At 44.4% G+C, this 14,115-nt stretch overlaps 1 protein-coding gene across 11 annotated transcripts in view; it reads right to left on the bottom strand.

Moving 5' to 3' along the window:
- The window catches only part of LOC129816329 (protein TANC1-like), a 200,358-nt gene that overhangs the window by 106,000 nt on the left and 80,243 nt on the right, over positions 1–14,115 (bottom strand). For 10 of the 11 annotated variants that reach the window (XR_008753538.1, XM_055870693.1, XM_055870685.1 and 7 more), the window contains one exon: positions 11,198–11,305. The exons of the other annotated variant lie outside the window; for it this stretch is intronic. Coding sequence is in view for 9 of the 10 variants with exons in the window: in XM_055870693.1 (XP_055726668.1) it covers positions 11,198–11,305 (108 nt within the window). In the remaining variant the exon portion in view is untranslated. The remainder of the gene's footprint in view (positions 1–11,197; positions 11,306–14,115) is intronic. 11 annotated transcript variants of the gene reach the window in all.

Raw genomic sequence — 14,115 nt, forward strand, 5'->3', positions numbered from 1 at the left:
ATAGCCAATATGTGGTGATAATGTATTGGGCAGATAGTCTACTGCCCAAACCTCATTGCTACAGAACTGTTTTTAATAGGTTCATGTTGCATAGGCTTACGTTTTTAAGTCATGTTTATGAGTGGTAGATCTCGACTTGCATTTTGACTCAGAAAGTGATCTTGACTATTAAAAGGTTGGTGACCACTGGCCTAACTGAAGTGTTTTTGGGAAGCGTTGTATGTATGCCAGGAAGGCCTGTATTGTTGCCAATAAATGTCCCTATGGGACAATACATTCATACAGCATTTGAACTAAACATAGGCTAAATGTCTTAATAGATATGAAAGATGCTGTGATGTCTCTCTTCTCTAATCTGCTACTCAGTTTAGGCCTCTGATGATGAGTCATTTCAGACTAAGAATGGGAGATCAGAGTCCGTATGTGCCAAGCGTCTCAGAGTAGGAGTGCTGATCTAGGATCAGGCCCCCCTTGTCTATGTGATCATATTCATTGTGATTTGAAAGGCAAAACTGATCCTAAACCAGCAGTACTCTGAGTAGCTTGACACATAGGAACTCTGGTCAAGTGTCAGACTTAACCATATAAACCACCACATTTTTCTATGCTACCAGTACTGCAAGGCTAAATCCTCCTCCCTCAATTTGTGACGGTACAGTAGGCTACATCATGTCACACACCCCAATGCCTTTCGATAATGGTAGAAATGTGTGGGTGTTTTGAAAACCTCAACGATGACTATTCCAATGGTAATTGACTGAACAGCCGAGCGGCATTATTCAATTCAATCATACAGCAATATGTGAAGGGTTTGACCTCGGGAAGGCCTGCAATAAACTGTCTGTACAACAAATGAGCCACTTTGCAGAGGAAACTAGGAACAAGGCAGAGAGGATGTGGAACCAAAATGGCTACCAGTCCTCCTAACTGACAAGCGTCCTCATCAAGAGGTATCCAAGGATGAAAATGAGTTCCTTGTGCTTACTCCATCCGAATAGATGTTTGTATCTCCTCCTAGCCTGGAGACATGGAACAATAATAATTGGAAACCACTCTGCTATTCAAATAATTGTAGGAAGAGGCAAAGCAAAAACAACATAATTATCTTCTATCTCGGCAGGCAGGCAGGCAGTTTACAAGACGATAAACTTAGCAGCAGCCCTGGCAGTGAAGTGGTACAGGGGAAGGATGAGGGAAGGAGGGGGGAAGTCTATCTGAGCCCCCACTCCCTGCCGAGAAGTAAATGATCCAGCCGGCACTCATTAGCAGCTTGGGTTACGTTACCAAACAGTGGAGGAAGTTTAATGAACACTTGATGAATGCTGCTCGCATCTCCAGTTTCCACACAGAGTTCAGAGGTGGAGGAGAGATGACATCTCTCATTAGAATGCACTGGCCGCTTCACAGGCGGCAGGTAGTGTAGACGTTAAGAGCCTTGGGCCAATAACCGAAAGGTTGCTGGTTCGAATACCGGAGCCGACAAGGTGACAGAAAAAAAATCTGTTGCTGTGCCCTTGAGCAAGGCCCTTAACTCTAACTGCTCTAGGGGCGCTGTACAATGGTGATCCTGTCCGTGACCCCACTCCCTGCCGGTGTCTCAGGGGGAGGTAGGATACACAACAACAAAAAACACACATTTCCATTACACACTTGTGTGTAACAGGCAAATACAAGCACCTCACAAATATTATTATAGTGCACATTCCATAACTGTACTACAGCTAGCTAGCCCGGTGTTGGAGCAGAGGCTGCTTTCTGCATGGAAGTTCTGTCATGTGGATGGATAGGCGGGCAGGATGGAGTGTGGGAGTGTGGAGTAGAGAGTGGGAGTGTGGAGTAGGGGAGTGTGCAGAAGAGAGTGGAACAGGTAGAGTCAGTGGTATGTTAGAGAGGAGTTAGCACAGAGCTTTCCCAGGCAAACTAGGAGGTGGACATGACAGGGCAATTGTAGCCACCCTGCTGCCGCTAGCTCGTGTGATTACTGCTATTAGCGACAGACAGTTGACACTTGTCAAGTCAAAACAAAGAGCCCTTTCACTCACGACACTGCACACAACCTGTACTTAACATTGAGGGACAGACAGACACTCAGAGACATTATGTCAATGGCAGACCTGACAGATGTGTGGAGACAATCACATTCACAGAGTCTAGACAACAACATAGGCTTATCTATGCTCCTGAAGGTCATGGAGGGGGAAGTGGAAATGTCCTTTTCCTAACAGAACGGACAAGCTGCAAGTCAGGTAGTGTGTGAATGCCATCCAGACCTACAAGAGGACATTGTGGCTGCATCCTAAATGGCACCATACTCCCTATTTAGTGTACTACTTTTGACCAGGGCCCATAGGGTTCCCATAGGGTTCTGGTCAAAAGTAGTGCACTAAATATGGAATAGGGTTCCATTTGGGATGTACACAGTGGCTAAGCTGTAGAGGCAGAGCAGAGATTAATGAAGGCACTAACACGCACACAAAGACTTGGCCTTTTCCTTCTAATTGTAGGAGGACCACACAAAGGGTTTAAGATGCCACGGGAAAGGCATACACATATCAATGGTTACAGTAAACCATAATTAGGACCCATCCATCTAATATGTCATAGACATTTTCCTCTTGAAAAGGGACCAATGAATCACAACTGATGTCTGCATCCCAATCTGTGTTCAAAGACATCGCCATGAAGCACAATCTCCTGAAGCAGAGCTCTTATCTTAGACTATCAGGGAGGTTATTCATTCCACTATTGTGGAGGTTCCTTGGCAATCAACAGCAGGGTGAAAAACAGGGAGGATTTAGACAGACAGAGTAGTTTTGAGATTCAAGGCTGTGAGATTGAGCGATTCAGTCTGAACAAAAGCAAGTAACATACATTGCAGGCTGTCTATGTGGTGCCAATTAACAGGTGGTTCATCATCCAGAACCGATTCATCTAACTCTTCCCAGGCAACTTACTTGTCTGATATTAACCCGCTGTTTGAGAGGCTGGTCCTTCCTGATAAATCTGTGGTTAATAAAGACCGTCTTTAACATGCCTGGTGGTGCCTGTTGATGATGTCATCACACATTTACTGTAACGGTAGCTCCCGGAGAGAAATTTGTGCTCTGGGCTCAGCTGGTTTCTGCCAAGGCCCCAGCAGCGTGGCTGTGAAATCCTGATTCGGATCGCCTACTTCTGCCTGATGAGAAGTTTAGGGCTGAGGAAATGAGAACATGCTGGAGGAGGTGGACGTGGAGTAGCATTAAGACACAGCAGCACCACACTAGTGCATTGTTGATGGCCACACACACACATATTCATTAGTGCACACCACAACAAAACGTTTTGCAGCGGAAAATTAAAACGGGTGTGTCTTATTGGACAAGTTCAGGTAGTCCCTCCAAATTTCAATCTGTTTTCTTCCGTTTGATGCCTAATGAACACGACCAAAGAGCATCATCTGTCTAATAGAGAAGACAAATTATCTTAGGGAAAAATGCCCCACACTGGTTAAAGATGCATTTAGGAATCTCACCATATGAACTAAATATATGGGATACAGTAAATGTTAACGGTAGACAATCAACTAGTTCCATCTAAACCCACAACCACCATGCCTATGGAGGTTGCAGATAGATCCAATAGAACATGAATGTCACTAGAAACATGGGTGTGAAATGTTACTAAGTCCCTGAGGGGGTAGTAAGAGTGAGGGAAAAGGCAGAGGGGATGGAGTTTGAGAGAGCGAGAGAACAGAGAGAGAGAACAGAGACAGAGAGAGAGAGAGCGAGAGAGAGAGCGAGAGCGAGAGAGAACAGACAGAGAGAGAGAGCGAGAGAGAGAGAGAGAGAGAGAGAGAGAGAGAGAGAGAGAGAGAGAGAGAGAGAGAGAGAGAGAGAGAGAGAGAGAGAGAGAGAGAGAGAGAGAGAGAGAGAGAGAGAGAGAGAGAGAGAGAGAGAGAAAGAACAGTCCTGATTGGCAGAGACAGACCTCAGGGGGGAACATGAGGAACGACCACAGCTGAGACAACGCTGACCACTGCTGTCTTTCGGCCACACACACACACACGCGCATACGCACAGATACACGCGCGCTTATGCACAGATACACACGCGCTTATGCACAGATACACACGCGCTTATGCACAGATACATAACATGCAATACAGAACACACACACACATGGCATGGCAGACACTTGTATGCACACACACACACAACATACATGACACACACACACACACACACAAACAGTCACAACATTCATGACACCCACGCACACACACGCACGCCTTTTAGAGTGCTGGAAGCAGTATCCTTCTTCAAAGACGGAGCAAAGTGAGATCCCTTCACTCCAGACTCCAGACACACATGTATTTTCTTAGTCTCTCTCAACCCCATCATCCATGTTCAGCAATAAGGAAAGACCCTTTTAAACCCGAAAACCCAACCCAAAACCAAAATATGTCTCCTGGGTGTTCATGAGCCTGAGTCGTGGTATCCATTAAATGAAACATAAAACATTTACATTTACATTTAAGTCATTTAGCAGACGCTCTTATCCAGAGCGACTTACAAGTACATACATCCATACTTTTTTTTTGTACTGGCCCCCCATGGGAATCGAACCCACAACCCTGGCGTTGCAAGCGCCATGCTCTACCAACTGAGCCACACGGGGCTACATAAAAGACTGGAATAGTCCAAAACACATCCACAGAGAAAATAATATTCAGCGTTTCCTGTGACACATAGGGCCTAGCGCATAAACAAACCCTCCAAACACCCCACAAAGCCCCCTCTCTGTTCCCTTCAGTCACCCAGCAGTCCCCCTCTCTCTCTCTTTCATTCTCCATCCATTGGAGATGCTGTGAAACGTAGCTTTCATAAAGTTGGAGATGAAGAATCATTTAGAACAAAAAGACTCTTCACAACTCATCTGAGCCGCTGCTGTCTTGATCCGGTTCTAAATGTCACACAGTTCTCATGCTACAGACTTCCGATGGATATTCCACTCATTCCTAACCCGGCATTCCGATCCTCCTGACAGAATTCCAAAGTGACACTGACCTTGTTACAAGCCCTCTTACTTGACCCCTGGAGGTCAGATGATTTGCGTAACCTCTCAGGGCCGTCCTAGGCCAAATATGTGGCCAGTCATATGTCTGTCAGTGTCTGTTAGTGAGATGCTATACACATTAGTGCTGGGTGGTATCCCGTATTTTGCTATATACCGGTATTGATGCACAGACCAATTCGGGTTTTTACTTGACCTTCTATAATGTTATTTTAGTTTTTGGTTTGTTAAATTTGATATGCTGTGTGTAACGTTCATTTTTATGCTACTTGAGTCATCCCTCTCCGCTCTCTTGCTCCATACCGCTTTCCAGACACAGTGCAAGGCCAAGCCATTCAAAAGGAGGCTGCCTGCTATTCAATTCTTCCTATGACAGCAGCACTATCAAAGGACATCTCTGAACCACCATACTTTCACACACACACACAGCCTGCCTCTCACAGCCATGAAAAGACAGCATGAGAGATGTTTCTACAAAACCTAAATGTCTATTGCACTGGCAACAAAGAATAATGAGTAAACAGCACATATTGTTTGCCTGAGGGCATCAGTACAGTCAACCCTGAGCAGAAAGTCTTTCAAATATAAATATAATAAACAAGTGTCATTAAGACATAAAGACAAGGAGGATAAATACATTTTTATGCTACTTGAGTCATCCCTCTCCACTCTCTTGCTCCATACCGCTTTCCACACAGACCTAGCCCCGCCCCCTATCACTCAAGGAGCGTGTTTGTTGTTGCTTCACCACGAGACGCTTGGTGAAACAATGTTGTTTCCACTTTCTTCCTTAATATAAATCCACAAGCGTTCTAGCTAACAAATATACTGAGTCAAAGCAAAGGTAACTAGCTAATAACAGCCTGATACCAGTGATGGTATAGGCCTAAATCCGCATGTTGTTTGTGCAGCAGTACCTTCTAAATCAAAGAGCAATAGGCGAAGCATGAATATGTTGGCTACTTGAAGAAACATTTCATGTAGCCAAAGAATATAGGGTCCCCTAGGACACACTGACCATCACTTTGGTCACAATAACTCCTCCCTGCCCACTATTATTTCTATTCTAACTATAGAATTAGAATAATCATTCTATTTCCATGATACCAACAGTTCACCCAAGTGCTTTGATCTAAATCACAAGAAAAATCACAATTGCAACATTTAAAATAAGGCCTAGTTGTTGCGCCTACATGGTAGCGTGGAAATGATCTCAAATGACCGCTGGAAATGCAGGAACTTATTTTGGGTTGAATTTGAATTGAACCGTATAAAACATTCAGACGCCAGGGTCACACTACTCATAAAGCAAAGTTCAAATTTTTATTATTCTAAAACATAAAATACTGTCAAATACCGTCAAACATTTTCTAAATACTGTGATATGATATCTTGCCCATATTGCTCAGCCCTAATACACATTACTCCCATAGAACTAACACACACTTATTGCGGACACAGGAATGAATGAATGACTGAAACAGGAACACATTCTTGTAACATGGGCTACTACAACCTCATGGAACACATTTCAAGACACACAAGTGTGATGGACATGAAAAGAAGACTGATCTCACTGGAGTCTGTGTAGAGCTCAGAATCAGAGGTGAAACTCTATAGCGGTGTGTGTGTGTGCGGCATCCAGAGTTCAGTGCACCTGGGCCTCACCGTGCTGACAGCTAAGCCATACCAATTAGGCCTTATTACAGAGTTCTTAGAAAGTGCCTAACAGTACATGCTTTTATGCCATTACTGAAATATGTTGACTAATTCTGAGTGCTGAGCATTTAGTGCTTTTTGAGGTCGGTTTGGTTTCAGATAAAACATATATTTTATATTACGTTTAAAAAAAAAATGTTTATAATTAAAAAAAAATATTAAATGCACTTTGATTATGTGGATTGTAATGCCGTAACAATACAGAATAAAACAATTAATAAAAGTCCCATGATGGTGGTGACTGCCCATGTCACGCCCTGGCCTTAGTATTCTTTGTTTTCTTTATTATTTTAGTTAGGTCAGGGTGTGACATGGGGAATGTTTGTGTTTTGTTGGTTTTGGGTGTTTTTTATGGTAAAGGGGTTGTTGGGTATAGTATATGGGTTTGTGTTGAATACATGTGTCTAGCGTTGTCTATGTATGTTTAGTTGTCTAGGAGAGTCTATGGTTACCTGAATGAGTTCCCAATTAGAGACAGCTGATTTCGGTTATCTCTGATTGGGAGCCTTATTTAGGGTAGCCATAGGCTCTCATTGGTGGTGGGTAATTGTCTATGTAGAACGTTTGTAGCCTGTGTGTGTATGTGCACAACGTTATTTAGCTTCACGGTCGTTTGTTGTTTTGTATAGTTTGTATTAAGTGTTTCGTGTTTATTTTTCGTCATCTTTTAAAATAAAAGAAGATGGCTTATTTTCCAACTGCTGCGTTTTGGTCCGTCAATCCGCCACACGATCGTGACAGCCCATTACTGATTATTACTTATTAACCATCATTTATTCATATTACTTTACTTTAATAAAATATTTCAGTTGTTGTGTTTATTACATTTGTTTTATTTGATGACTTTATTATTTCATTCCAAGTCATCATCTCATCTCTATAGAGCTGACTGACAAAATACTATTTTAGTAGTAAAATGTATGACTGCTGAATACCAACTATCAATCACTTAGATCATGCATTTTTGAAGGTAACGATATCTTGTGAAGCCACTGCTCTCGATTGTGCAGTCTGTAGGCGTGCCATGGATTAAGATCATAGTAGTTAATTACCACGGTTTCTGAGCTAAACTATGTAGAATATTGTCCTGTTGGAAACTACAACTCCCTACTACATTGCACAGTTCAGGCTTGATCTGATTTATCTCTAGAGAAACTGCATTGAGGTCACAGAAAAAAAACAGAAGGAAATGGAATTCAAATAATTGAATGGATGTTGGTAAATTAGTTGTAACATTGTTTTTTAAATAACCAACATTTTGGTAATTTGCTCAGCACTACTAATTCCTCATGTCGGTGTTATTCCTCAGCAGTCAAATTCCTCCTAACCCTAACCCTAACCCTAACCCTAATCAGGTGTGTTAAATTAGGGTTGGACTGAAAACCCACAGGACCGTAGATCTCCAGGAAGAGGGTTGGGCATCCCTGCTCAAGCACATGCAGGGTTAAGACAACGCTGGGCCCGCCCCTCTCCTGGAAACACATGCTGGTGGCAGAGTGCAGGGGGGCTGGAGGGGTGCTGGGGTCACCAGGCCTGCTGTGAAAGGAATTTCAGGAGGAATGTTGCTAGCGGGGTTAAATATGAAGGAAATGTACCAGGAGGAGGTGGGGGAGGCCAGGCTATTTTGGGCTTTGTTTGATGACACAGAGAGCCTGGGACTGACCCTACTGGAACCCTCCAACATTCAACAAATGTACCGTGTTAGGAGCATGCGCAGCGTAACAGAGAGTAACACGCTGTGGCTGTGTTTGAGAAAGGGAAACAGTGAAGCTGCTCAGCAGCAGCAACCCAACGTTGCGCTGTGTCCAGCGGAGCAGAGCAGCCCAGTCTGAGAGTTACTGTGCATCCCAAATGAGAATAGGGTGTCATTTGTGACGTACACCTAGACAACTATTGGACAAGCTTAGCATCGGAGCCACGAGACGGCTTTGAACCGGCGCCCTCCCTGTCCCACGGTAGCTCTAAGACTCTGAGCCAACTTCCCCGGCCCCGACACAGACACACCCTCCGGCCCTGGTATGTTCCAATCCACACTGGCTGTGTGTCTGCGTGGCAAATGGCACCCTAATACCCTTTATTAGTGCTCTACATATGACCCCTATGGGCTCTGGTCAAAAGTAGTGCACTATATAGGGAATAGGTTGCCATTTTGGACGCCGCCACGACTCTGACCTACGCTGGGTTTCTTCCAATTGTTACATGAGCCAAATACAATGAGAGGGCATCTCAGAGTTCCCTGACTAAATATAACAGCCCACATTCCATTTACAGCCGATGGGAGGAATTAAACTCCACCCTGTTCTGGAAATCAAAACAGAGCAGTAAGTGGAACACTACCCTTACCCACACAAACACGCATGCACACACATGGACAGGAACAGACGTGCGCTTGCAAACACACACACAAGCAGATGAATCTATTCAACTCCACATCACACTCCAATCAAACCAAAAGCTTGCACAAGCCTACTGTACACATTGAACCACATGTTAGCAAAAATAATCATTCATTATGTTCCAAACACGGAGCGTAGCAAAACAGCCAGACTACACAGGAGGAAGGGGAGGACCATCCTCCTCAGTGAATTTCAGAACATTTTAAATAGTGAAACATGAAAAAAGTTTGATTTTTTTAGATAAAGCTATACTAAATATATTTATGTTAAATAATTGATTAAAACACACTGTTTTGCAATTAAGGTCTACAGTAGCCTCAACAGCGCTCTGTAGCGTAGCACCATGGTGTAGCCAGAGGACAGCTAGCTTGCGTCCTCTTCTGGGTACATTGACTTCCATACAAAACCTAGAAGGGTCATGGTTCTCACCCCCTTCTGTAGACTTACACAGTAATTATGACAACTTCTGGAAGACATCATCCAACCTATCAGAGCTCTTGCAGCGTGAACAAACATGTTGTCCCCCCAATCAAAGGATCAGATAATGAATGTAGTAAAATGAAGGGGAAGCGAGAGAGAGAGAAACAAAGAGAGAGCTATATTTTGTTGTATATTTTTCACTTTCACCTACTACTTGCTGTACACTGTACTGCATGATTGTACTAACGCGTTACTTCTATTAGCTATGTTGCCTTTGACGTTAGATAATATGGTGACAATGATTTAGGCTGTGTGTAGCGGTTAGCGGTTATGGCGGTTATGGTATGAAGGTTTGGCTTGGAAAGGTTATTTCGCCTGGTCACAGACAGCTGTTGTGTTGTGCACAAGCGAAGGGAAAAGGTAAAAGGAGGAGAGTACGTAGATGCGAGAAGGAATTATTCAACGAGCAAAGTGATCATGCTGTTTGTATGTGGCTGCTTTGAAAGTGAACTGTGTTTGTGGGTAATCAGGGGTGTAATCATTCCGCTGATTCTGTTGAAAACGTTTCATAAACGGAAACAAACGGAACGAAATGGGGATAAACATACCAGAACTTATTAATTAGAAACACTCATACACCCTAGATCAGCTAGATGCAAGCAAGAGTGTGCAAGGCGGTATTGAATGTGTCACTGTCTGTCAACTTGATTACACACATTTTTCTCTCGAACTGTGAACCTACGCTGTATACTTTCATTAATAGCCTAGGTTATAGCAACCTCATAATAGGTATAGGGAAAATGTGAGTATCATATAGTAGCCTAAACCTATAAATGTTACATTGAACTGGGTGAATGGAATATGAATGACAGTCATCCAATATGCTGTTAGAAATAAGGCTATGCTCATAAAAAAATTATTGTCCTCCCTCATCTGAAACGGCACCGACTTCCACTTGTTAGAACAGCACTCATTGCTAGATACACAATTACACAGACCACTCATACAGTGGTTGACACTCCCATAAAACAAATACAAACCTACGCATAACCCCATTATACACACACTTTGTGTATAACACACACACTCAGTAGAAAACACACTCTTTAGAATACACACTCTGTAGAACACACACTGTGCAGAATAAACACTCTGACGAACACACACTCTGTAGAACACACACTCTGTAGAAAACACTCTTTAGAACACACACTGCAGAATACACACTCTAACGAACACACACTCTGTCGAACACACACACACACTGTCGAACAGACACTGTTGAACACAAACTGCAGAATACACACTCTGCAGAACACACACTTTGTCGAACACACACTTTCTCAAACACACACTCTGTCGAACACACACTCTGTCGAACACACACTCTGTCGAACACACACTCTATCGAACACACACTCCAAACAGCGCTGGAGTCAAAACCCTGGTGAATTCCAGAGGATAAGACAGACGGAACCAGTGACAGATTCAGGACTTTAAAACCCCTAGTCAGTCTTTCTCATTCCATTTCCTCCAGTGCCTATCACAGCCAAACCCCATAGAAACACACACAGACACACCCACAAAAACACCCAGAATACACTCACCATTGTGGGAGGACTCTGTCTTGCTGTCAGCCACTTTCCTTAGCGCTGAGATGATGGAGTCCCCGGGAACGCGAGGGCTCTCCACATACTTGGGCTTCCTGATTGGACCTTCAGGCAGAGCGCAGCAAGAGAGAGAGAGGAGGGAGAAAGAGAGAGAGAAAAGGAGGGAGAAAGAGAGAGAGAAGGAGGGAGAAAGAGAGAGAGGAGGGAGAAAGAGAGAGAGAAGGAGGGAGAAAGAGAGAGAGGAGTGGAGAAAGATAGAGAGGAGTGGAGAAAGAGAGAGAGAAGGAGGGAGAAAGATAGAGAGAGAAGGAGGGAGAAAGATAGAGAGAGCGTTGAGAGTTCTCGCAGGATTCACTTTTTCCAGATGGGAATTCGTTGCTGGACGGGCTCGGTGGATCTCCGTGTGGCTCATACACACGTATAGTACACAGAGAGAGAGAGAGAGACACACAGCTAGCTCTGCTCTGTCTGACAGCCCGGAGAGAAAGAGAGCTGCAGACACTCAGCTGTAACAAACACACCGGCCAGCTCCGGGGAATGCAAACTACTGCAGCAGGAAACCACAGCAATTAGCCTCGTAGAAACTTTGTGACGTGTGTGTGTGTGTGTGTGTGTGTGTGTGTGTGTGTGTGTGTGTGTGTGTGTGTGTGTGTGTGTGTGTGTGTGTGTGTGTGTGTGTGTGTGTGTGTGTGTGTGTGTGTGTGTGTGCACATGCATGAGAGGGTGTGTGCCTCTGCGGTAAGGTAAAGTGTGCGTTTGTTAGCATGTATGGGATCAGGAGAGAGCGGTTTGCAGAATGAGGTCCAGGCTGCCTCCCATCAGGTGTTGTTTCTGGGACAGGAGCTAAGGATCCTCAGGAGGGTCTCGGTTCTGACCCCCTTGGTGAGGACTACGGAGATTAGTGAACTGCTCTCTCTCCTCCGACTGACAGGATTTAGAAGAACCTTATCCCACGGCACACTATTCCCTACATAGTGCACAATTTTTTACCAGGTCTCTGGTCAAAAGCAGTGCACTATATAAGGAATAGGGTGTAACTTGGGACACAGAACGGTTCCCTGCCTGTGTCTTTATGATCCAACCGCTGACGCACTGGCCACGCCGGAGGCATCGCTCCGTAGCAACTGTAGTGTGTGTGTGTGTGTGTGTGTGTGTGTGTGTGTGTGTGTGTGTGTGTGTGTGTGTGTGTGTGTGTGTGTGTGTGTGTGTGTGTGTGTGTGTGTGTGTGTGTGTGTGTGTGTGTGTGTGTGTGCGTGTGTGTGTGCGTGTGTGTGTGCGTGTGTGTGTGCACTCATACCCCTGATCCCAAGGCACAGTGCAGGGCCAAGCCATTCTAAAGGAGGCTGCCTGCTATTCAATTATTCCTGTGACAGCAGCACTATCAAAGGACATCTCTGAACCACCATGCTTTCACACACACACACACACAGCCTGCCTCTCACAGCCATGAAAAGACAGCATGAGAGATGTTTCTACAAAACCTAAATGTCTATTGCACTGGCAACAAAGAATAATGACTAAACAGCACATATTGTTTGCCTGAGGGCATCAGTACAGTCAACCCTGAGCAGAAAGTCTTTCAAATATAAATATAATGAACAAGTGTCATTAAGACATAAAGACAAGGAGGATAAATACTGATCCAGGTGAGCAAGAAACCTGACCAAAAAGTAGTGGCCGAAAAACAACGAATACCAGGAAGTAAACTTCAAATCTATCTAATCTATAATAGGTATGCATTCCTTCCTTCCAGATTGACCTACTAGAACCCAATCTAGTTCTCCTCTGGTGTTCTAGTGACTGCATGTGTAACACCAGCCATAACAGAAAGATTAGATGGGGAGAAAGAGATTGCCGTTTCCCATTTCCACATCATATCCAACCCCACCTCTGTGTGTGTGTGTGTGTGTGTGTGTGTGTGTGTGTGTGTGTGTGTGTGTGTGTGTGTGTGTGTGTGTGTGTGTGTGTGTGTGTGTGTGTGTGTGTGTGTGTGTGTGTGTGTGTGTGTGTGTGTGTGTGTGTGTGTGTGTGTGTGTTAGCTCTCCCTCCCTCGGACTCAGATGGAACATTGGTCCGGCCTGTGCTGTGCTGCTGTGAAACCATCTCGCTTCCCCCATCTGTGATCTTGTCCTCAGATACGGTTCCAGCCAGCAGCCAGCAATGTTAAAGCACTGGAACCAACCACCGCTTCAGCTTGATTCATACTGCCATCTATGGATATAGGACTTGAAATGCATAGAGCGTAGCCAGGGCTACACCGCCAATGCTATGGCATGTGGTAATCATCACAAATGTTTATTTGTCCTACGTCAATAGCACTGATAAAACTATATGAGATATGCGGGTGTATGTGAGTAAATTAGAGGTATTATACATATCACAGAAGAAAATTGTCATCTTTAGAGTGGAAAACAGAGCAGAGCCAAACAGGAACCAATCCAGTGACCGAGCACGGGAGCTGCCTGGAACTAACGTTCTACAATGCCAGGGAGACAGATGTTTCTGGAGCACCACCAACTAGGCTGGATCTCTTTCAACTAAACCACATGTGAGCTGAAGTCTGAATCCGTCTGATTTGTCTGTGGCTGGCCTCCATCAGGAAGGACCTGGCCAAGTCAGCTTCCTCCAACCAGGATTTCTGGAAAACCTGGGAATTTTCTGAACGTTTTTGCAAACCTATCCTCCGCCAAGAAGCCGAAGTTACTTGCATTTTTTTGCAACCCTACCAAGTCAGCTTCTTGGCTGAGTTGGAGGCAAACAGTCTGCATAAGACTCCATTTATCTGTGGACGGTCAGGCTCTACCTATTAGGAGGAGTCACACAAAGCCAATTAGCTAGGGGGAAGAGAGGAGACCGACCACGCTGTTTTAGATAGTAGATTTACTAAGTCGAGGTCAACATCTCAGGATAATCAC

This window comes from Salvelinus fontinalis, chromosome 19 (assembly GCF_029448725.1).
Source record: "Salvelinus fontinalis isolate EN_2023a chromosome 19, ASM2944872v1, whole genome shotgun sequence".
Taxonomy (NCBI): domain Eukaryota; kingdom Metazoa; phylum Chordata; class Actinopteri; order Salmoniformes; family Salmonidae; genus Salvelinus; species Salvelinus fontinalis.